The 25,891-nt window shown below is 43.6% G+C and overlaps 1 protein-coding gene across 1 annotated transcript in view; it reads right to left on the bottom strand.

Moving 5' to 3' along the window:
• C1H12orf56 (chromosome 1 C12orf56 homolog) overlaps window positions 1-25,891 on the bottom strand; it is a 48,018-nt gene that overhangs the window by 18,645 nt on the left and 3,482 nt on the right. Inside the window, exons 2-6 of the mRNA XM_032890809.1 lie at window positions 15,553-15,712; window positions 10,118-10,190; window positions 7,111-7,510; window positions 2,913-2,986; window positions 822-966 (exon numbers count right to left, since the gene is read on the bottom strand). Of these exons, the coding sequence (XP_032746700.1) occupies window positions 822-966; window positions 2,913-2,986; window positions 7,111-7,510; window positions 10,118-10,190; window positions 15,553-15,712 (852 nt within the window). The remainder of the gene's footprint in view (window positions 1-821; window positions 967-2,912; window positions 2,987-7,110; window positions 7,511-10,117; window positions 10,191-15,552; window positions 15,713-25,891) is intronic.

The following is a 25,891-nucleotide window of genomic DNA, read 5'->3' as shown; positions in this document are numbered from 1 at the left end:
GACTCGACCTGCGACAGTTACTTTGTACCATGGCTCCCGTTTCTTTCTATCTTTCCGGCATGCACATAGGTATTATTGATTACCTTATGAAATTTTAAATCTTAAAAACATATAGGGAAATTTTCATCCAGCAACATGGCTGCTCTGGCCAGTGATCATATCCAAAGACCTAGGTTTATGTGGTCTGGCTGGAATGACACAACTTTAACACCTGTGGCTTGTAATACAGACACACCCTGGTACACACCTTTAATCACAAACAATGAAGGGGAAGTTAGTTTGTTGAAGGAAGCAGCCATGTTTGAAAGTGACATCTACTTGAGGGGCAGACAAAGTGATGAATCAGAGAAAGATTGGACAGAATGAGTCAGAGATAGAGCATGCTCAACTCTTACTTAAGAGAGGCTTACTTAAGAGAACAGCACTGAGAGGTAGGGAGGGGGGTAATTTTACAGGGACAGTTTTACAGAAACAGGTTACAGGTGAAGACTGAATGAGCCAGAGAATAAGGAACCAGAAGATAAGAAGCCAGATTGAATCAGTCAGCTCGGAAAGGAGTTGGAGCCAGAACAGCTGAGTTGAACCAGCCAGCCAGAGTTCAGAAAGCGCTAGAAAGGGTGAGCTGATTCAGCAGCGAGCTTCCATGATGAACAATGACAACTGACAAATAAAAGTTACTTTAACAAAAGCATGACTACATTAAATACAATCCCCATTTCACAATACAGCATCAGAATACAACTTGTATTTCTATTTTAGTTTATGGTTACACTTGACAACCAGACAAAACAAGTTTCAAAGATTAAGGATAAAATGCTTACTTTCCAGAAAAGTCTTTTTAGAATGAAGTTTCTCTGCGCTGCCACTCTAAGTTCCACAATTAAATACAATATCTTCCTCAAAGTATTGTCTTTAAGGAAAAGTTCAGACTTCAGTTGACAGAACTGCTTAATTTTCTCCTCAGATCTACAGAAACACACAAAAATCAGGTAAAATATAAGAAACTGCAGTTCACACATATCACAGTTATTGACAAGTCTGGTGGAATCTTTTTCCCTCCTTGGTTTTTTTTGAGACAGGGTTTCCCTGTGTCTGTCCTAGAACTCTGTAGACCATTCTGGCCTAGAACTCAGAGATCCACTTGCCTCTGCCTCCTTAGTCTAATCCTGGTATCAAAGGCCCGTGCCACCACCTTCCAGCTGTGACTGGTAGAATTTTAACTGAACTTCGTATTCTGAGCCTTAGCATTGACAAGCAGTGAAGCTCTGCACCCCACAAAATGAACTGCCAATCCCTCTCTGACTCACTGTTCACCCCTGCCCATTGATCAGCTGTCACACTCTTGTGGTCCCCAGTAAACCTTTCCGTGGGCTCATTTATACCATTAACACAGACCGGAAGCCTTGGGTAATATTTATTTAATGTTTTCTTTCCATTAACTCCCTTGCTGAAATAAGTACATTTATAAAGAAATTTCCATGCATTTCCTGTAAAGGCCGTGTGAAGGCTACTCATGTTCTGAAAGACAGTCTATGTTTTAGACTGCGGGGGGTAGGGAGCCCCTTAGCACAAAGGGCAGAGCACCAAGCTAAGGCGTGTTTCCTGTTGCAAGCAGACTTTCCAGAAAGAACTGCTCTTCCACCACGGAAAGCAAAATAATGAACGTGTGTGTGTGTGTGTGTGTGTGTGTGTGTGTGTGTGTGTGTGTGTGTGTGCACATGTGTGTGCACCTGAATGATGAAGCACTGGGAGGCCAGAGGCATCAATCAGAGCCCCTGGGGTGGAGCAACAGAGCATTGTTAAGCAGCCTGACACGAGTTCAAACCAAACTCGGATCCTCGACAAGAGACACACTCTGAACACTAATCCATCTCTCCAGCCCTCTCTCCCATGGCAGTTCCCCTTCCCCCAACACACATACACACTTTAGTACTGCATCAATCTCATTTTACCCAGTGTGCCCCTCAGATGGATTTTGGGAACAAAAATCTTTCTCATCAGAGGAGACATGGAGATGACTCAGCCGGTTGAAGGACTGTGGTGTAGGTAGACAACCTCTGTTCAGTCCTGAGGCCCCATGTGATGAAGGAGAGAACTGACTCCAGATGTTGTCCTCTGTCTTCCACATACATGGCAGGGTATGTAATAGGGTGTGCGCGCACACACACACACACACACACACACACACACACACACACACACACACGACATCTTTTAAAAGATTGACTTCACCTAGCACTGTGCTCAGAAATTGAAATTTGCACTAGAAGAGGCGCTCGCTGACTGTGGCAGGCTCCAGACTGGGGGCTTCTCAGAGACATGTTACTCACTGTGGTGCTTTGAATATGTTTGGCACTATTAGGAGGTGCGTCCTTGTTGGAGGAAGTGTGTCACTGTGGGGGTGGGCTTGGAGACCCTCCTCCTAGCTGTCTGGAAGACAGTCTCTTCCTGGCCGCCTTCCAATCAAGATGTAGCACTCTTGGCTCCTCCAGCACCGTGCCTGCCTGGATGCTGCCATGCTCCCACCTTGATGATAATGAACTGACTCTAAAACTGTAAGCCAGCCCCAATTAAACGTTGTCCTTTATAAGACTTGCCTGGGTCATGGTGCTTCTTCATAGCAATGAAGAAAGCCTAACTAAGACAGGATCAGCGTCAAAGTCCTTCTTACATTCACCATGAGTGCCCTCTGCAATGCACTGTCCCACATCTATTCACTGTGTTTCTGTCACTTACTCCTTATTTCCTCTGGCTCTCAACTTGTCGCCATGAATACTTGTGTTTGCAGATCTAAAACTTACGGCAGCTGCTGAGGTAGGAGTAGGAATAGAGCAGTCAACCACACTTACACTTCGCAGATCTAGAAGTGCAGAGAGAAATCTCTAACGAGTACCCCACACCTCAAGGCTGACCTGTATGGCTTCCGATTCCTGAGGACATGACTTTGCTCAGTGCCACACAGAGGATCTTGTAAAAGAGTGGCTCTCTGAAAAGAGGAGAAGAGGGGGACTGTCAGAATGTTTGTCTCAAAAGACAACCTCTGCCTCTGCTCAATGTCATATGTCCACACTTGAGTCCCCTGGTCTCTCCCCCATGCTTTACTTCCAGAAGTCAATCTAGAATTTGATAACTTCACAAGGAATTTTTTTCATGATTTGGTTTTAAATACAATGATCTTTCACTGTAAAAAAAAATTATCCACATTCAATTTTCCTGCACACACACTCAAATTGGAACGATACACCAATGCCACAGCTTTCGCTGCAGGATGACATGCAAATTCTGGTTTTTGTCATTACTGTGGTTACTTTGTCAGGGTCTCGATTTGTAGCTCTGGCTTGGAACTCGCTATGTAGACCAGGCTCAACTCAAACCTCCCGAAGATCCGCCTGCCTAGGCCTCCCCAATGCTGGGATTAAAGGCACATGCTACAAGCCTGGGAAAAGTCTGTATTTTTAAAATGATTTATCAAGTGTGGACAGTATCTAAATGCATAAAGTGAAGCAGAGATGTTCTGTTTCCCCTTCCCTATCTACACAGCAGCCATAGCAACCACTGCCATTTTGGATTTTTTCTTATAGACAATCTAGTCATTAATTATAACATGTACACTTATGGTGTCTATATATTGGGATGTTTATTACACCATAGATTTAATACTAGTTAAATCATACCACGTATATTAATCTGAAAGTTTGACTTTTTTCATTTACAGTGCACTGGATTGATGCATATAGATTTACTGCAATTTCTCAAGGGTTATTCAGTACCATAGCACAGATATATAATACTTTATTTTTGTTTTAAGCTGATTTTTATAGTGCTAGTGCCTCTTCTAATTTTTTAAAGACTTTTTTATTTTATGTATATAAACTAATGTATATAAAGACTTTTTATTTTATGTATAGACACTATAGCTGTCTTCAGACAGACCAAAAGAGGGCATCAGATCCCATTACAGATGATTGTGAGCCACCATGTGGTTGCTGGGAATTGAACTCTGGACCTCTGGAAGAGCAGTCAGTGCTCTTAACCACTGAGCCATTTCTTCTGCCTCCTACAATATTAACTATTCCCTCATTAATGGGGTTAATTTTTCTTTTACTCGTCAGTGTTAACATTTCCCACCTATTCTGTTGTTATTTAATGTGTCTGGATGTTTTGTCTGTTGTACATATCTGTTCACAGAGTACACGCCTAGTGCCAGGTAAAGCCAGCAGAGAGCAGTAGATTCCCTAAAACCAGAGTAACAGAAAATCATGAACCACCATGTGTGTGCTAGGAATTGAACCTAGGTCCTCTAGAAGAACAACCAATGCTTTTATCCACTGAGCCATCTCTCCAGCACCTCCCACTCAGTCCTTAAGACAGATAGAACTGGGGTCAGGAGAGATGGCTCAGGGCTCTTCCAGAGGACCAGCGTTTAGTTTCCACCCACGCAGCAATTCCTAACCATCTGTAACTCTAGTTCCTGGGGACCCGACACTGTATTTTGGCCTTTGAAAGCAATGCACACGTGATACACATACATACATGCACATAAAACACTTGAGTGCATAAAACATTTTTAAGCCTTAAGAAGCAAGTAAACAGAATACTTAGAAAGTTCTCTAGACAATCATTTACTGATGTGGGGTTTTTTCTCTTTGTTTTTTCTTTTGAAACAAGTCTTTTACATGTTTAATGTTTATTCATTTATTGTGTGTATATATATGTGTATATTTTGCCTCTATGTATCTGTCTGCACCTCATGCCTGCCTGGTGGATATTGAGTCCAGAAGAGAGTGTCAGATCCCCGGCAAGTGGAGTCACAGTTGTTAGCGCCATGTAGGTGCTAGTAATCAGACAGAAGTCTTCTGAAGGAACCGCCAGTTCTCTGGATGGCTGAGCCACCTTTGCTGCTCCTCTTACTAAGTTTACGTCTTCATAAAGAGAAGGACTTTCTGACTTGTTATCAATTGGCTTCCTGTCCGTGTTCCTCCTATACTTTTGGCAAGGTAGCTATGGTATATTACAAGAAAAACTTAAGAAAAACTAGGCACTTTTTCTTGGTATCACATCACTTCTGTGTTTTAGAAAAAAAAAAGTCCCTACTCTTCAAACGTTTGTTCGTCTTAAATGTAGATACCTTCGTTGTTCTTTTGCTTTGTTAAGACAAGCTCTCTCATACCCCAGACTGGTCTCCAACTCTACAGAGCCAAGGATGGCCTCAAACTTCTGATCTTTCCCACTCTACCTCCTGAGTGCCGGGATGACAGGTGTTCAATACCTCACTGGTTTCTGGGGCTTGGTCATGCTACACAAACACTCCATTAGCTGAGCTGTATCCTTAAGCAAAATCTAGAATTGAAAAAAAATTACTTCATTTGCATGAGTGTTTTGCCTACATGTATGTCTGCATACCGCATGCATAACTGGGGTCTGCAGAGGCCAGCAGAGGACACTGGATCTCCTGGAACAGGAGTTAGAAACAGTTTTGAGGGGCTGGAGAGATGGCTCAGTGGTTAAGAGCACTGACTGTTCTTCCAGAGGTTCTGAGTTCAATTCCCAGCAACCACAAGGTGGCTCACAACCACCTTAATAGGATCCAGTGCTCTCTTCTGATGTGTCTGAAGACAGCAACAGTGTACTCATACATAAAAATAAATAAATCTTTTGTAAAAAAAAAAGAAAAGAAACAGTTTTGAGCCACAGTTGGATGGCAGGAGTCAAATCCAGATCCTCAAGAACAGCCAGTAAGTACTCTTAATCCTCAAGAACAGCCAGTAAGTACTCTTAATCCTCAAGAACAGCCAGTAAGTACTCTTAATCCTCAAGCCATCTCTCCAGGCCTGGCCCCCAAAATCTAAAATTTTAATTTGAGATATGCTTTAGCAATTTTGTGATCTTCACAACATATACGAGATGAAGAATTAGCGTCAGTCTTCTTTGTAGAATCTGAGATAGCAGACAACACAGAAGTCGGCGTTATTAGTGAAAGTTACAGATAAAATGAGTAACTGAAGGAGCCTCAACTCTTTGGAAACCCTTAGAATTAGGATGAATGGTTTTTGTTTTTGTTTTGTTTTTTTAATCTTATCTGGTGGCTTACATCCATTTAACTGACGTCTAGAGAGAATTAACATGCGTGATTCACCTTCTTAGAAATATTCCCTGTGGCAGCATGGTAAACGACGTACATAGGACACTGGTGCGTCCGTCAGCTACCTGGGACAAGCCTGGGTTATGTATGAGAGGTTTTTCTCTCAATTTCTAAAAGCTAAGGAAGACAATACCAACACTAGCCCAAGCTGGCCACGCTGACCACAGAACTTGTCATTGTCACAAAGTCGCTACACATGTGCGCACTGAGTCAACACTGTCACTAGAATGACAACTATCCATTGTCCACGTGCACCCTGTGGCACACACATGTATGCACACTGCAGTAATAAAGTTTTTAAAAAAGGAATACAGAGACACAGTGACGCTGTTGAATTCATCCAAGTTCTGTGTTACCCTGCTAACTGCAAAAGGCCCTGGAAAGACTTCGTCATGATGGTCCTTGCTTCCTTGCTCCTCAAAAGCCTAGGTTCCTCCTCTTTTCCCTAACACAGTTTTCTTCTTTCTTCTTTCATTCATATATATGACTATTTTGCCTGCAGGTATGTATGGATACCACATACATTCCTGGTTCCCAGGGAAGCCAGAAAAGGACATCAGATGCCCTGGAATTGGAGCTACAGATGGTGGTAAGGTGCCTTGTGAGTGCTGGGAATCAAATCCAGGCCTTCTGCAAGAATAACGGTGATCAAAACTGCCAAGCCAACTGGACAGTTCCCAAGACACTGCTCATTAATAAACACTTCTCCCTATTGCAAACGCCTGAATAAAATATGCCCTTAATTGCTCAGTGCATTCCTGCCTCTCACGACAATCACTAAATTCCAAGGCTCAGTCCGAGAGAGAGAGAGAGAGAGAGAGAGAGAGAGAGAGAGAGAGAGCGAGCAGAAAGCATGTTTGCCCTAGAAAAAAATAAAAACAAAACAACAACAAAACAAAAAACCTCAAACACACTGAGGCCAAGGCTGGCTTCCTCTAATGCCAAGGCTGGCTTCCTCGGCCACTTACTATAATGTAGTTGTTCCACGAACTCTTTAGGTGCAGAAATATGGACGAGGTTGCAGAAATAATATACAGGTGAAGTTCTGACTCCTCCTTCTCTAGGCTCGAAAAGCTGTTCGAAGGAGACGCTGGGAGAGAACTTCCTAAGCCAAACACACTTTCGTTCCTATCAAACCTGAAAGAGCCTTCTCTTGGGAAGTCTCTAGGATCTGGAAGCTCCTGGGGTTCTTCTGTGTTTGATGCAAGAGATAGGGAGCAGGTAGGCATGTCAGTAGCTGCCCCAGACTGGCAACTAGAGAGGGTAGGCAAAGGCCGAGAGGTGCCTTGGCTCGTAGAGGACAGTTGCTTAAGGTCTGAAGGATGGGGAGTTGGGTCCTTGAATGGAGTGTTGCTCTCCTGTTGGGACCTGTGGGTAGAAATGGGTATATAATGTTGAGAATTTAACAGTGAGGGACCAAGAGAACCCAGCCACCAGTTTCAGCAGTTTCTGACTCAAAAAGCAACTAATGTCATGGACATGGAATGCTAATTCTGAAAAGGGAGTGAGGAGATCTCACTTTCCGTTATGATTTGGATCTCAAGTGTCATTTGAAGTGTTCCGTTCTCGCCTAAGCACCATTTTGAAGGCTGCAGAGCCTTTTGGCCATGCGGCCTGGATAGTAGACATAGATGTTTAGGTCCACGTGTTTTGTCATGGCAACGGGAAAGGTAACTAATACACTTACTGCCGGCTCATAGAAGTTGGGTGTGGATCTCTCTCAGCATGTTCTCCTTTCAGAGATAAAACACTACTAATGTCATACAGAGAGTCAGTTTTACACTTGGGTTTTTGTCATTGTTTTGGATTTTGTGACGGGGTCTTACTACATAGCAATGGTTGGCCTGGAGCTTGCTATGTAGACCAGGCTGGCCTTGAACTCACAGAGATCCATAAGCCTCCGTACTAACACATCCTACAAAGACTTTTATTTTATTTTATTTTTTTTTAATGATGGACATTTTGAGCCTTCTTACAGTCCCAATACTTTCACTGAACGAACTTTGCTTGTTTGGTTTTGTTTCTGTTTTTCAAAATGGAGTTTCTCTGTGTAGCCCTGGCTGTCCTGGAACTCAGAGATTTACCTGCCTCTGCCTCTGCATCCTTAGTTTAATCCTGGGATTAAAGGTGTGTGCCACCAAGTACTAGCATGGTTAGTTGTTGTTGTTGTTGTTGTTGTTGTTGTTGTTGTTTTTAATATATATGTGATAGGTGTTCTGCCTGCCCACCTGTGCACCACATATGTGCCTAGTATGAGACAAAAGGAGACATCAGGTCCTTTAGAACTGGAGTTCTAGACAGTTCTGAGATACCACATGGGTCCTGGGAATAGAACCTGGGTCCTCTGCAAGAGCAGCCAGTGCTCTCAACTGCTGAGCCATCTCTCTAGTCCATCCATGAAGTTAATGTTAAACAAACAGAACACATTCTCATCAGGACAGTCCCATCGACTGTTCCGGGTTCCAATCGCCAGCTCCTTCTCCTCACCGTAAAGTCCATGACTACAGTCGAAATGCTACTTGTTTAAAACTTAGGCAGCAGCCATTTTAGCGCAATGGGAACATCTATCTGGAAGTCATGAAAAGGTCACAAAACACTTTCTCTTGCACCACTGTGGTCTTTGTGCTCCATGTGTCACCTGCCTCAGTCTTCACATCCCAGGCTCCTTGATGGCCCCATCTCCTTGGGATCTCTTACCAACCGTCACCTGGAATCTAGATCTCTCCCACAAAGGAATTTAATTTTTCCCCCACTTTAAATCTCTCAGAGCTAGGCAGAGGCAGCATATACCTTTAGTCCAGTACTGGGAGGCAGAGACAGAGGCAGAAAGATCTCTGTGAGTTCCAGCTCAGCCTAGTCTACAGATTGAGTTCCAGACAGCCAGGACTATACAAAGAAATCCTGTCTCGAGAACAAAAACAAACAAAACAAAACAAAAAAACAACAACAAAACAAAACACATCTTAGACAAATTGCTTCAACTCATGCCGGGCACCGAGCATATTAATAACCATTACATAAGTCCAGGCGAATGTTATGTAGTCTCTCAAGGACGCAGATTATGCCCATTCACCTTTGTATCCATTATAAGGCTCAGGGGGGTTTGCCTCAAATGCTCAAAGCCCAGAGTTTGATTCTCAGCACCTTGGCATTTTTAAAAAGTGTGTGGCCTGTAATCCACACACCAGTGAGTGAAGATGAGAGATCAGGAGTTCAAGGTCATTCTTAGCTACACGGTGAGTTAGAGGCCTGCCTGGACTATATGAGACCTCATCCTAAAAAGAAAGGCCAAACCAACCAAACCAAACAAAAATGTTAAAAGTCCCAACATTTTGCTGTACACAGAACTCACGATCAATAATTTTTTGTTTGTTTGTGTAGGCCTGGATGACCTGGAACTCTTTTTTGTAGACCAGGCTGGCCCCAAACTCACAGAGATCCAATTGCCTCTGCCTCCCAAGTACTGGAGTTAAAGGCATGCACCACCACCCAGCCAATAATTATTTTTAGTTCAACTTTAATCAACTATTCATTTACATTCTGACATTGAATTATCCATAAAAATGAAAAATAAATCACATTATGTTACTTTAGCTAACTGGATTTTAATTTGGGAAAAAAATTTCAGAATACTCTTTTCATTGTCATATTTAAGAGATACACAAAACAAATCTAAAGCAAGTGGTAGAAAAGTTTATTTTTAAAAAAAAAATGAGGGCTAGAGAGATGGCTTATCGAGTAAAGGTTCTGACCACCAAGGCTGATGACCTAAATTTGATCCGCAGAACCCACAAAGTAGGTGAGAACCTACTCTAGCAAGGTATCTCTAACCTCCACATGCACACTGTTACACTGTTGCACACTCATTTGTACACACACACACACACACACACACACACACATACAATGTATATAAATGTATTTTTAAAAACTGCAACATAAAATAAGTTTTGATCAGAGTTAAAATAATCTTACCTGAGAGAGGATTCATTCTGACTTCTAGAAACTTTTCTTCTCCAAAAGGTAGGGGCATTATTCTCTTGCTTAACTTAAAAAAAAAAAACAAACAACATGTGGCCATTAACTATATAATTTGAGTTTATGAGGTAGTGACACAAAAACTCTAGTGCCAATGTCACTCGATGTTGGTCTGAAGTCTTCATTTGCAAGGGGACAATGAGAATTTGCACCTTTTCCCAGGTGTGAGTAGGGCTCGGCCTACTTCTAAAGTAGGTGAATGTTTGACTTCCTAGACACCCAGTACTGGAGTTTTTGGGTTAAGGCAAGAATGGCTAAAGCCTGAAGGGATTCCATTCTCTAGGGAAACAGCTGAGACACCAAGTCTTTGGTCAGCTAACCCAATGGATTTCAGATGGAATGCTCACAATGCTACCCAGCTGAAAACATTTGTCAGCAGGCTGGGAGATGGCTCAGGCAGTCAAGTGGCTGCCACACAAGAACCTGGGATCAGATCCCCGGTGTCCATGTAAAAGTTGGGGGTAGTGGCAGGTGTCTGTGACCCTAGCACTGGGGTAGGGGTTAGGAGGAGGATCATTGGAATTCATCGGCAAGCCAACTTAGCTGAACCATGAGCTCCAGGGTCAGTGAGAGATTGTGTCTCAAAACGTCATGTGAGAGCTGCCAAGGAAGATATATGAATAGATCTCTGGCCTCAATATGTATGAGTACACATGCATGCACCCACAGAAACATGTACAGATGACACATACACAGAGACTTGTACAAAAAAGTCTCTCTCTCTCTCTCTCTCTCTCTCTCTCTCTCTCTCTCTCACACACACACACACACACACACACACAGAGGACACTTTTTAGAAGACACTATGTGATGACTAGTTCTGACTGCAAACTTGACACAGTATAGAATCATCAGAAGAAAGTCTGAATGAGGGGCTTTCTAGACCAGGCTTGCCTGTGAGAACTGTCTGTGGGAAACTGTCTTGGTAGATTGATTGAAGTAGGAAAATGCTCCCAGTGTTGGTGGGTCGTTCCCTGGGTTTAGATCCTTAACTTTACAAAGGGGAAAAGTAATTCAGGCAAAGGCGTGCATGCATTTATCTTCTCTCTGCCCCTGTCTGCAGATAGGACTATCTGCTTCAAGTTCCTGCCTTCACTTTCCCACCATAATGGGCTGTAACCTGGAACTATAAGACAATGAACCCCCAAGCTGTTTTCTGTCATTGTCACAGAAACAGAAATGAAACCAGGCTACAGAACACATTTGCTTTCCCTTTTGCAAGAGATTTTATACTGAAAAAAAAAAATCCTCTTCCTGTGAAGATATTCAAGTTGAATTACATAAACACTTCCCATGGTTTGAATATGCTTGGTCCAGGGAGTGGCAGTATCAGGAGGTGGAGCAATGTTGGAGTAGGTATGACCTTATTGGAGGAAATGTATCGCTGTGGGGGTGGGCTCTGAGGCTTAAGGTCCTCCCAGTGCAGATAGGGTCTTCTGGCTGCCTTCGGATCAAGATGTAGAACTCTTGGCTTCTCCAGCACCAAGTCTGCCTACATAATGTCATGTTTCCCACCATGATGATAATGGACTGAACCTCTGAACCTGTAAGCCAGACCCAATTAAATGATATCCTTTATAAGAGTTGCCTTGGTCATGGTGTCTCTTCATGGCAATAAAACCATGAGATACAGATACATTCAAATTTTTGGTTCCAATTCTATTTCTTTTGTTCTTGTTTCTCTACATAGCCTTGCTTGCCTGGAACTTGCTACGTAGACCAGGCTGACCTTGAACTTGTACTGATCATCCTGCCTCTACCTCCTAAGTGGTGGGTTACAGACAGTACTGCTGGCTGTTCGAACTTCCTTCTTTTTAGTTTTTGTATTCTTTTATTGTTTGCTTTTGTTTTTGAAACAGTTTCCTGTAGCAGAGGCTATCTCAAACTCACTATGCAGATGATGATAACCTTTAATTCCTGATCCCCCTGCCTCATCCAGGTGGTAGGATGGCAAGCATGTCCCGCCACACCTGCTTCCATTCCATTTCATTACCTTATATGTCGTTCTGCTTTGGGGATTAGTCTGTTTTTCTTTAAATCTCTAAAGTGTCCTCTGTGGTTCTAGCACTATGACAGTAACCACTTGTCACATGACGCTGTTTAAACACAAACTGAAATTCAGTTACCCAACAGCACTCACGTTCAATGCCTGAATGCGTCAGTGTTGAACTTAATTCAATCAAGTTATAAAATACGTCCATGACTGAAATAAGTTTTCATATGGACAATGTTCTAGAATGAACCTAAAACTAAGTAATTCTTGGTCCAATCTAGTCCAGAGCTTCGGAAGTTTCTCTTCGCCACTGTTGGCACTGGTTTGTTCCTGTAGTTTGCTACAGTTTGTGCTGCGATGTCTCCCAGGGGCTTACTCCCAGTTCCACAGCGTTCCTGGAAGGTGGTAGAATTCCCGCAGGGTAAGAGCCAGGAAGAAGTAAACGAAAGCATACCCATGAAGTGGATATTGGGACCTGAAGCCCTTCCCATCTTTCTTCCACCTCTAAAGTGCCTGAGGTAAACACCTTGCAGTGACTGCTTTTTTTTTTTTTTTTTTTTTTTTTTTTTGGCGGAGCTGAGGACCGAACCCAGGACCTTGCGCTTGCTAGGCAAGTGCTCTACCACTGAGCTAAATCCCCAACCCCCGTGACTGCTTTTATTATTGTGCAAAATTGTTTGCACAAGAGTCTGCTCCTCTTCAAGAAAGACCTGAGGGACCCTGCCCCCAGTCGGTTCTGATTGGTAAAAAACAAGTTGTCGGCAGCCAATGGCTGGCCAGGGCAGAGAGAGGTGGGACTTTTAGGATTCCCAGCGAGGGAATCAAGGAAGGAGATCCGCCTTGATGGGAGAGGGAGGAGAGGAAAGGGAGGAGAGGAAAGGGACGCAGCGCATAGCCGCCCAAAAGGGTTGCACATCTGGGTCTAGGGCAGCCAAGATGGAATATAGGATTTAGTAAATAGTAACTTGGGAATATCGGAGAGAGGTGGATTAGTCATGTGGAGGTTAGGAAGTGGCCCAGCCATTGAGCTGTTTTGGGCATATCAAAATATAAAGGTTGTGTATGTGTTTTTCATTCGGGAGCCAAGAACATTGCTCTGTCGTCTCCCTTCCATCCCATGCTGCTGTGCCAAAGCCCCAAACCACAGGATCAAGTGACCTTGGACAGCTGTGAGCCGAGCTAACCCTTCCTCTGTGTTCATTCATCTCAGGTACTGTGCAGTGAAGGAAAGCTGACTGACAGCACATTTCATAACCTCTCTGCACCTAAACACAGAAAATCCAAATGGCTGACCGGGGCCCACAGAAGGACGCATATATGTTCAGGAGCAAAAACTACTTTTTCTCTGTATCTCTGGAAAAGCTGGGTCTAATAATTATGTGTGATGATTTAAAGCAAGTGTTCTTTAATTACAAGTTATTTGCATGTTGAGTTTCCTTTGTTCAGATGATCGTGTTGACTAGAGTGGACAACTTTGCCACATGATAAAAATATTCCCTGGGCTTTCTCCCCAGAGGTTTGAAGCCAGTCCTAATAATTACCTTTATTTATCGTCTCAGTAGTTAATGCTTGTTGATAATAATGACATTATCATTAACATTAAGGATTTGGGTAATGATTCTTTTGACACAGCTGGTCAGATAGGTGTGAGCCCTAACTTTAAGACCACATTTCAGAATGCCTAAGAGGTAAACCGCAGTGTTCTATATATAAAGGAGTGACCTAACCAAATAGTTTATCTCGACAGAAAACAGTGTGTCATTGTTATCAGGATAGAAAGGATGAACAGATTTTTTTCTTGTAATGTCACTTCTTGTGATAAGAGAAGGATTGTATTTGAAAGAACATCTACACGAGAATGTCAGATAGAGTGGGCAGGAATGGAGGTTCACACCTCTAATCCCAGCACTCGGGAGGCAGAGGCAGGTGAATCTCTGTGAGTTCGAGGCCAGCTTGCAGAAACACATCTGCAGTGATACCTTTGAATTATCTGAAAGTCAAAAGAGATGATGGAAGAGATTCTGTGACCAGCCACACAGAGCTACACAGCATAAATTCTCCACCGTTCAACATCATTTGCAAAGTTTCTAGGAATTCGGATTCCACTAAACTTAAATGCATTTCGCAGTATTCTTTCCATATGTTTTCGCACCTCTGTCCCTGTTGAAAAAGAACCAAGAAAATGATGCGTGTGGGCAGGCTGAGAATGCATTTGAGGCAACCAACACCCGTTAGGTGTCCTAATTAGTGTGACAGGAGACCGACCGGTGAGCAGCCAGGGATTTCATAACCCTGCTAATGATGCCTGGTACAAACAGTTTCCATACTGTAGCTATATCCATGAGCAGGGCTGCTGGGCCACTAAAGGGAAAACATCACACACCTTCCTTCTACTGTGTAGCTGTCTGATACTCTGGAAGGCTCTCGTTCTGGCTTGGAGTGAAGAGCAGTGGACACTGTATGGCCACTTGGGTGTCTGAAGAAGGGCTTCTCCATGCGTGGGCCTTTTATTTCCCACCTTTCCTTCAACACTAAGGATGCAATCCTTTTATTTATTTATTCAATGTGTATGACTGTTTTGCCTTGTGTACATATGTGCACCCCCCTCTGTGCCTGGTTCCCACGGAGATCAGAAGAGGACACTGGGTTGGGACAGATGTCTGAGAGCCACTTATGGGTGCTGGGAACCGAACCCACGTTCTCTGTGAGCCCAGTATTTTCAACTACAAACCACACTATACAGCAAGCACATCTCAAAGCACACAAAGAGGCCCCGGATGCTCAGTGTTTTATATATAGTCACTTCGCATATCTGATTTGATTCCTCGTCTTCCGTCCCCAAGTAACCTGGCCTGCCTTCAGCCAGAATCCTGTTAAATTAGCCTGAATGCCCATGACTTCAAGGTTTCCTCTGAGTAGTTTTCTGTCCGGCGACCCTGCTTCTTGGCTGTCAATCCCACTTGCCCGCTACGGCCAGAAATATCCCCTAGACACTATGGAGCCTGTCTCAAAGGTCCTACTGCCAGGGACAGGTCATCAGCAATGTTTCTCCTTGTTTTTCTATTTCTTCTTTTAGACGGGTGCTTGTCTTAAGCTCACAGCCTCCCGCCTCACCCGCCAGTCCAGGTGCTGAGGTTATAGGTATATGCGACCACGCAGTTCAAAGATGAACCAATGCTGTTAAATGACCACCCTTTCCTAGTGGGAGGCCTGAGGCTCAAAGGTTGGCCACTGGACAATCCAGACCCAGGTCCATAAACCTTCCACTTACCCTCAGTACCTCTTCACCAGAACTGTTGTTTTTTTAAATCTATGGGTATTAAAGGACAGAGAAACCTTGTCTTGATAAATATATATACATATGCAATGTACTACATACCCTTTCTGTTAGCATTGCTGTGGTGAACTGGAAACAGGAATTTCCGGACACCTTTCGCTTTCCCGCGCTCCTTTTTCAAGACTGTTGAAGAATAGATGATTCGAATGTGTTGGTTGATCTCTCTGTCTGGTGAATTCAGAAACTCTGGGTAATCGTCAATCTGAAAAGGAAAACTGATCGTGTTGAACATAGCAGTCACTCATTCTGAGATAACAGTTCCCACACGACTAAGGACAAGCTCACCCTAAGTTCTCCACAGGGCGCCTTTCCTCTTCTTGTTTCCCATTCTCTCCGTTGAAATACACATGCCTTCCTATTGTGCTTAGAAAGGTCACTTCATCCTCTAAGACTAACCTTTCCCTTCCTCAGTGGAAGTACCCATGGCATTTTTTTTTTTTTGACAGAATGCCACTCCCTCTTCTGGGCTCCTATAACATTCTATTTAGTAGATTTCATTTCATATTAGTAGCATAAATAAATTCTATCTAGCAATTTTTCACATTTCACTGTAAATATTTGGTTATAACTGTTTTTTTCTTTTTTTTTTTTTTTTTAAAGATTTATTTATTTATTTATTTATATTGAGTACACTGTAGCTGTCTTCAGATACACCAGAAGAGGGCATCAGATCTCTTTACAGATGGTTGTGAGCCACCATGTGGTTGCTGGGATTTGAACTCATGACCTCTGGAAGAGCAGTCGGGTGCTCTTAACCGCTGAGCCATCTCTCCAGCCCTGTTTTTCTTCTTAACTGCTCGTTTCTACTTTGAAATTAATGAGATAATACTTTAAAAAAAAACTTCCTGAAATTTCAAAATATTGGTGGGCTGCCCATACAAAATGTGCTGCCCATTTAATCGAAGTGTACGTGGTAGAGGACTGTAGATGAACTGGGCCACATTAGAGGATCCATTTATCTTTTTTTTTTTTTAAAGATTTATTTATTATATATGAGTACACTGTAGCTGTCTTCAGACACACCAGAAGAGGGTATCAGATCTCATTACAGATGGTTGTGAGCCACCATATGGTTGCTGGGATTCGAACTCAGGACCTCTGGAAGGGCAGTCAGTGCTCTTAACCACTGAGCCATCTCTCCAGCCCAGGATCCATTTATCTAATGTGACGTTAGGTAGTGGAAGTAAGGCTCGGAAGAACCTAGGATGTTCAACATATGTCAACTTGCTTTCAGGATTGAACATCCTCTACGCACAGGAAACTTTAAGCCTCCCTGTAACAGGGAGAGAAAGCAATTAATCACAACTTAAACACCCATCCAAGGGTATTTCTAAGAGAATAGAGAAGATGGAAAACCCACAATCCCAAAGAATATATACATACATACATATATACATATATATATATATATTGATAAAATGCCCACGATATGGAGACATCGAAGTAGATTTCCTCCAAAATGGCTTATGCCAGCAATTACGCACATTACGCCATCCAGAGCTTAGCCCAAAGTAGAAGCTATTTTTACGTTTGGAACTTGGCAGATCTACCCAGTGTGTAATTAAAAAGCTCACTATATCCTACCAGTTATTTTTTTTTCCCATTATACTCTACCTGAGCCTCAGAGTAGCAATCCCTAAGGAAGCCATATTTGAAATCTCTGAAAACTGCCAGCGGAAGCTGACCCACTCACATATCCCAAAAGGAATTGCTAACTCTGTGAATGGGCTGTGCCCACTGAAATGTAAGTGGCCCACCTCGGACTATTACAAACCATTGCCACATAGCCAAGAAGCACAGCCAAGAAAAGGGAAAAAAGTCCTGGTCCTGTGTAAAGGATGCAGCTTCTCGCCCAGAGTCTTCCAGCTAAGCATGTCCTTGGGTGGCATCAACGGCTAGAGGCCTGCCTCGGGCTCCGAAGGCCAAAACCCTTAATAGAGAGCTACAGTATGGAGGAGTTTAAAAGGAGTGTTTATTGCTTCTTGGCAATGTCTTTTTAATGAGATGTCACATCTTGTTATGCAGCCTAGGATGGCCTTGAAACTGTATTCCCTACGCCCAGTCTCTTAAGTAGCTGAAATTACAGGACGAGCCAACAAGGCTGATACCTGTTTTCTAGTGTGTGTAATTCATCACACACACACACACACACACACACACACACACACACACACACACATACACGAGGATTCAGCCATCAGCTTCACACCCCCCTACTTTGGCAATCCATGCCCAAGAACCACATAACTTGCTTGTCCAGGTTAACTGTGTTTTGCCTACTGCAACCCCCGGAGCCATCTGAAGACATCACGTGCGCTTGTAGAGAGATCACCATGGCGATACCCTCAGTGGTTAAAGAGGCCGGCGCCGAGGTCAGCAGATTCGTACTAACAAATATCTATAACCCCTCTCGTCCTCCATCTCGAGAGGCACCGGATACTGCCTTTCTTCTGATACCATTCCCAACGGACATGCATCGGTGCCCACCGACTACTCATGAGAACCATTACGATACAATTCTGAGCCATATCCTGCTCTACCCAGCGCATTTGACTCTGATGATGGCAGCAAGGGACACTTGGAAGGGGACAGAGGACCCATTCTGTCTCAAATTAATATGATATACTATGAAGAAACAGTATTGATCTTACTGTACTTCTCGGTTCATTGACTGAACTATTGAGAATCTATGCATTTATATCATTTTATCTTATTTATATTGACGACTGCTGTTGATTTACCTTATTACTACTAAGGTACGGCTTTCAAAATACGAGGAGAACGTATTCTTGATATGAGCAAGTCAGTCCATAATGACCTGATCCCTTCATAACGCTTCCATAACTTTGTCTTAGGTTCTTTTTTTTTTTAAGATTTGTTTATTTGTATGTGAGTACATTGTAGTCCACCTATGTAAAACTTGATGTCATTGAGCCTCTGGATGTCTCTCAGAGTGCGCATGTCTCCTTGAGTAATTGCCATTTTGAAAGCACAACTTAAGATCTCATCTGTGGCCCTGGGCCTAGCACACTACAGATTTCCTTTTGTATGGCTGCTGGGATCAGAGGGCCATGGTCCAGCCTGTGATCAGAGGGCCATGGTCCAGCCTGTGATCAGAGGGCCATGGTCCAGCCTGTGATCAGAGGGCCATGGTCCAGCCTGTGATCAGAGGGCCATGGTCCAACCGGCTGCTCTTCTCTTGGTCTTCAGAGCCTTTTCTTTGGCCTTGGGCATTGGCCCAGGACGAAAGCCCCCAAAACTTGGGCAACTTGTCACTCCATGTCCTGCAGCACAAACACCACAGAACACGCTGAAGAGACAACAAGGGAGGGGTAAAATATGCTAAACTTCTGAGAAAGAGAGTAAAGGAAGCCAAGAAAGTGGGGGAAATGGTTGCCAAGAGACACAGGCTGTCCAGAAAGATCAGACCAAGATAAACAAACAAAAGAAAGAGAAAGAAAATTGCCAGGAGTTGAAATGAACAGCCCTGTGTTGCTACAGTTTCAGTCAGCTTCTTACACCTTTCTTCCTGGCCTCCCATTCTCTGCTGGGAGATAACAACCACTCTCCTTAGTGTCTGTCCTTCCCACCCTTCTCCTACTATCAGTAAATATAATCCTAAGTGTCATGGCTGTATATGCTTGGCCCAGGGAGTGGCACTATTAGAAGGTGTGGCCTTGTGGGAGGAAGTGTGTCACTGCGGGGTTGGGCTTAGAGATCTTCTTCCTAGCTGCCTGAGGATGTACAGTCTGTTCCTAACTTCCTTAAGATCAAGATCTAGAACTCAGTTCCTCCTACACCATGCCTGCCTGGACACTGTCATGCTCCCGCCTTGGTGACACTGGACTAAACCTCTGAACAATTAAATGTTGTCCTTATAAGAGTTGCCTTGGGGGCTGGAGAGATGGCTCAGTGGTTAAGAGCACTGACTGCTCTTCCAGAGGTCCTGAGTTCAAATCCCAGCGACCACATGGTGGCTCACAACCATCTGTAATAAGATCTGATTCCCTCTCCTGGTGTGTCTGAAGACAGTTACAGTGTACTCATATATAATAAATAAATAAATCTTTTTAAAAAAAAAAAAAGAGTTGCCTTGGTCATGGTGTCTGTTCACAGCAGTAAAACCTTAACTAAGACACTAAGCCATATACTTTTTTTTTTTTTTTACATTTCATTGTGTTGTGTTGTTTGAAACGGTGTCTAGCCCAGGCTGGCCCTGAACTCACACTGGCCTTGAGGTCATGTCCACCTTCCTGCCTCCATTCCCAAGCACTGGGATTACAGACGTGTGCCACCTTGCCTGAGTTTGACCCAATTTAAAATATTATTCATTTACTTACTGTTCAAGAGAAAGCATGCATGTAGTCCCCCTGACTTAGGATTTCTGTTGCTAAGAACAGACACCGTGACCACAGCAACTCTTATAAAGGAAAATATTTAATTGGAGCTGACTTATAGTTCAGAAGTTTAGTCTATTATCATCAGCATCAGGAAGCATGGTAGCACGCAGGTAGACGTGGTGTGCTGGAGAGGTAGCTGAGAGTTCCACATCTAGATTGGCAGGCAGCCAGAAGAAAGTGAGACACTAGGCCTGGCTTGAGTACCTGAGACCTCAAACCCAGTGACACACTTCCTCCCACAAGGCCACACCTACTCCAACAAGGCCACACCTACTTCAACAAGGTCACACCCATTCCAACAAGGCCATGCCTCCTAATAGTGCCACTTCCTGAAGGCCTCTCTATTGAGGCCATTTTTGTTCACACTACCACAGCCCACTATCAGAGACTATAGAGCTAACTCTCTCACATTTTGGGAACTCGTAGGAGCCAGCACACCCTGAGTGTAATGAATAAACTTTGCCCTAAGAAAACCACTTCTGGGCTGGAGAGATGGCTCAGTGGTTAAGCATACTGACTGTTCTTCTGGAGATCCTGAGTTCAAATCCCAGCAACCACATGATGGCTCACAACCATCTGTTAAAAAATAAAAATAAAAAAATAAAAAATGAGATCTGATGCCCTCTTCTGGTGCATCTGAAGATGGCTACAGTGTACTCATATAATAAATATAGCTAAAAAAAGAAAAAAGAAAAACCACCTTTGTGGTTTTTATCACAATAAATTATTGCAAAGTAAGTACTCTGTTTCTCCAAACAAAACAATTTTTTATCTCCGTTTCTTTTTCACTTATTTTATTCTTCTTTCAAAAGATTTGTTTTATTTCTAATTATGTGCACCTGTGGTGTGAGTGGCTGTGTATGAGCACATGACTGTGGTGCCGGCAGATGGCAGAAAGAAGCGTTGGATCCCCTGAAGCTCTTGTTACAGGCAGTTGTGAGCACCCAATATAGGTGCTGAGAACCAAACTTGGGTTCTGTGCAAGAGCAGCAAGTGATCTTAGCCTCTGAGCCGTTGTCCCTCCAGCCCCACTTTTATCCCCTTATTTTTGAACTGAAAAGCATTTTTGCTTTTTTAAATTATTTTTAAGTCAGCATATAAAATAATGTTTCATTCATTACAGCGATTTCACATGTACAAGGCATTATCCTTCGTTCTTACTCCTGCAGCCTACGACTTCTAGAGGGCCTACAGTCACAGGAGAGTGAAAAGGCAGAAGGGAGAGAGGGAAGGGGTGATGGAGGGGGTCAGGAGACTTCTCTAACAGCTGTGGAAAAGAACACAACTGTGACTAACACAGCAGGGTCTCCAGAGCTGCTGAGATGTGAGCTCCAAGTTCCAGAAGAGACCGTATCTCAATGGGACAGACAGAAAGTGATTGGGAAGCAAGCACCCAATGCTTCCTTCTGGCCTCCCTGTGCACAGGAAGGACCATGCATTCTACATCCATGCACACACACTAACACAGACAGGCACACATATACACGCTCACACATATGCACACAGGCACACACAAATACACACATGCACTAACACACATGCACATACACACATAAGCACACACAAATGCACTAACATGCACACACACATACACAGACATACCCATACACTGACACACTCTTGTATTTAAGTAAAACTTTCTTGTATTTAGGGCTTTTGTTTTTGTGGGGCTTTGGGGTTTTTAGGAGTGGTTTGTTTTGTTTTTGTTTTTGTTTTTTAGTGTATCTGGGGGCTATGGAGACAACTTAAGAGTATCTGAGGCTCTTAACAGAAGACCAAAGTTTGGCCCCCTGCACCCACATATCAAGCTGGTCTGTAACTCCAGCTCCAGGACTCTAACACCCTCTTCTGGCCTCCTAGGGACCCATACACATAAATAAAAATAAAAAATAAATGTAAAGAAAAATGTGTCCAGCCTCGGAGAGAGTCTAATGAGTTGCAGTGCTGGATATACCAGAACAGAACTCTAGAGGATGCCCCCAAAGTTGCTTCTAAGCTTCTGTCTCCGTCCCGCAGAAAGGAGCGACACCACGACGTTCTTCTCAAAGTGGTTTATTCAGGAACCTTACAACATGCAAACAGGAATCTTTCTTTTCCTTTTTTCTCTCTAGCACACTCCCTTATAACCTCCCTCAACCCTGCCTCGTCAGTCCAGACTGAGTAATCTCAGTTCATAAGGTACATGTCACATGGCCTGATCTTGGGTTATGGTGCGCCTGCGCAGCTCTCACAATGGACATGGCTAATTTCGGGTGTGTGAGGAAGTCAGGTGCTAGTCATGAGACTTAGCTGCAGCCCCGGGCGCCATCTTGGGACTGCCGCCACACCCGCTCCCCACACTAATGGAACATTAGAGGTCCATGCTCTCTAGGACACTTTGAGATGGACCATATCAAACACCTGCTACGAGCTCAATTACACTTCAACTTTTTTTTTTCTAAAAAGGAAATGTCACCATGTCCAACTTCATACCTTTGGCAAAACGTGTAGATTTCTTCTGATCTAGCTTTCGTAGCTGCCACCTGACCCCCTGACTGCCCTTTTTTCCTTTAGAAGAGAAAATTGGATTTGTTTTTGTTGTTTTGTTTTATTGGGCTTTTTTTTTTTTTTTTTTTTTTTTTTTGCAGGGAGGGGTTGGCTGTTTTGCCTGAAGTGTAACCATGTCTTAGATCAGTGGTTCTAAACCTTCCTAATGCTGCGACCCTTTAATACAGTTCCTCCGGTTACAGTGACCTCCAAATATAAAATTATTTCATTGCTATTTCATAACTGTAATCTCGCCACTGTCATAAATCATAATGTAAACACCTGGTACTCAGGGTACCTGATATGGAACCCCTGGGAAAGAGTCGTTCGACCCCCTCAAGGGGTGGAGAATTACAGGTGGGTGGACTCACAGGTTGATAACTGTTGTCTTAGATTGACAAAGCCTACCGCACAGTGAACACGAAGGGCTGCAGCCCAGAAGCATTAAGGCTAGTTTGCTCTTCGGCTTACAGAAGTCCAGTGACCGAGAACAAAGGCAGAAATGCAACCAGAGACAAGTGAAAGTTAACTAACCAGAAGGCGAGCTTGTAGAGTAAGATGAGAAGTCTGAGGACGGCGAGAAAAGATGGTAAAGAAATAGCCCCAGAAAGAGGACAATACCCGGTAGAAAAGAGTTTAGCCTTCATGAAAGGTAAGGCTAGGGGTTGGGGATTTAGCTCAGTGGTAGAGCGCTTGCCTAGGAAGCGCAAGGCCCTGGGTTCGGTCCCCAGCTCCGAAAAAAAGAACCAAAAAAAAAAAAGAATGAAAGGTAAGGCTAGTTCCAAGCTGCCCCGCAGTGACATAATGTAACTCAGTGACAACCATGACATAAGTCAGAGGGTGACTACACATAAAACAAGAAATTAGGGAGCATGAATTCTCAAAGAATTTATGGATCATTGTCTTTACGCAGGTGGGGCTGGCACAGGATGGGGCAAGCCTATGATTGGACAGTGAGAAAGTGAGGCGGGGCCAAGTTTTGATAAGGGGAGAGAAGGGAGAAAGAGAAGAACCAAGATGGAGGCAGAGAAGGATGACCCAGATCCGTGTGGCCATGTGGCCGTAGGTAGTTATGAATATATATATTTTTTTTTTGGTTCTTTTTTTCGGAGCTGGGGATCGAACCCAGGGCCTTGCGCTTCCTAAGCAAGCGCTCTACCACTGAGCTAAATCCCCAACCCCATGAATATTTTTTTAAGGGATGGATTTTTATAGGACAATCTGTCTTATCTAGGTGGGCGGTTTATATCATTATCAATTGGCTCTGAGTTTATTGTGTGGACGTTTTGTGAAGTGTAAATTTACTGAGGTAAATTATTGCAATAAATCTGATTGCTAAGTTACAGGCTTTGGAGTTTTTGATTCGGTCGGGCAAGTGGGAATTACGACAATTACCACAGGGGTCAGTTGCTGGGAATGAGAGCAGGGCTAGGCAGCAAAGAGCCAGGAGGGCAGCTGCTATTGGGACCAGAGAATGGCTAGAGTGGCGTGGTGTGAACCGGCAGCCGCTGAGGTGAACATACCCCACTAACGCCATATGGCTCCACGATACAGGCTAGAGAGGGTTTGTGGGGTTTTGTTTTGTTTTGTTTTTTTAAATATTTGCTGCAACAAAAAAATCAATAAAAATATTAAATTATTAAAAATTAGAAAACTTCAACCTGGTGTGATGGTGCACTCCTGTGTACTTGGGAGACAGAGGCAGGCATCTGGAATTGAAGGCCAGCCTACACTATCAAATCCTACATGGCAAGTTCCAGGCCTAATTTATAAGACCCTGCAGTGACAATTCTGGAATTCTGGTTTCTTTTGAAAAGACAGATGGGTTCGGTCCCTAGCACCGAAAAAAAAAAAGAAAAAAAAAAAAAAGGAAAAGACAGAAATATTTTAAGAATGTGCTTTCGTTTTAATCACAACTGTGGGATATGGGGCGACTTCAGATCGTCTGTCAGAGCAGTTGACTGTGATTTGCCTCGTGCTCTAGAAGGTGTGTGATTTTGCCAGGGGCAGATAGCTTCTGCAAGTGTGTGATGTTTGGAACTTTGTGGGATGTTTGGGGACTTTTTAGAGGATGCATAAGTGCTAGGACCCTGGGGAGGTAAGGGGGTCGGCCAGTTCAGTGATTGGTTGCTGGTTGTTGCTGATTGGTTGTTGGTTGTACTTCATTAAGTAGTACATGTACACAAAAGAAGCAAGAAGAGGAAATTAGATGTCCTGACAGCGAAGATCAAACTCACCCCAAGGAAGGACATGCTCCTAATCAGCAGGAAGTGGTCTAATGATAACATTGTCCCCTTTCCGACTTCTGACACCATTCTTTCTCCTTTTGTCTGTATCCTTTATCTCTCTTATCTAGTGTTAGCTGGTTAAGAGGGTGAAGAAGGGTGGGAGAAAGAAGAACCCACAAAGTAGCAAAGACCAACTACAAGACCCTTCCTTAAAAAAATTGTTTTTGAGAAAATTCTATGCATTATATATTATATTATATGCAAGTCACACTGGTAAGAAGTAAGGCAATCCTGTGATGACCAATTGTTCATAAAACCTATGGAACTGGGAGCTAGGAAAATTGCATAGAGGTCAAGAGTGCACAGGGATCCAAGTTTAGTTCCCAGCACCCACGCTCATAACCACCAGTAGTAACTCCAGCCCTAGCAGGATCCAATGCCTCTGGCCTCCACAGGCACCTGCACTCACGTGCACATATACACGGAATTAAAACTAAGATTAATCTTAAGGGGGGGGGACTTAGGAGTTTAGTGTTAGCCCCTGCACTATGGTAATCCTAGAACTGTTTTTATAAAACCTCAGAGGAGATTGGGGCATTTGTGCTTGGCATGATAGTTCTCGTGAGGAAGAATCTTAACAGCTCACCCACTTGAAATGCCGAAAGGAAAACACTGTGTGGCTGCTCTAACACACTGCCACATCCCTGCTGGTATTTAGCAACACGAATTTATTTCCTTACAGTTCTGGAGGTGGGAAGTCCAGTCAGGAGCCCTGGACTTGGGGGAGCAGTGGGAGAGAGCTCAGTGAACCAGCACTAGCCTGAGATATACAAGGCCTGCATCTTCCCAGCAATGCAAAACAAAAACAGGCAGAGGAGTGGGCGTTGCTGAGTCAGACTGAGGTATTAACAAGAATGTACAGCCACTGGAGGCTCCCTAGGAGAGTCTGTCCCCTTGACAGTTTGCACGCTGCCCACCCAAATGCTGCACTCCTTTTCCTTGCTCCCGATTCCGCCTTCCTTTGAAACTAACAATGGCTGGCTCTGTCTTTCTTATGCTGCCTCTCCCTCTTTTACATGCCCTGGGCCTACCAGGATACTACCTATTAATTCAAGTTACTTATTTACTTTTTAAAGAAATGATTTGGTTTAATATGTGGGGGGAAGGGTATGTGTACATGAGCGTACACAGGAAGATGGGCTTCCGATCCCCTGGTGCTGGAGTTAC

Source organism: Rattus rattus, chromosome 1, assembly GCF_011064425.1.
Source record: "Rattus rattus isolate New Zealand chromosome 1, Rrattus_CSIRO_v1, whole genome shotgun sequence".
In the NCBI taxonomy this organism is placed as follows: Eukaryota; Metazoa; Chordata; class Mammalia; order Rodentia; family Muridae; genus Rattus; species Rattus rattus.
This window is presented reverse-complemented; position numbering and strand designations above follow the sequence as displayed.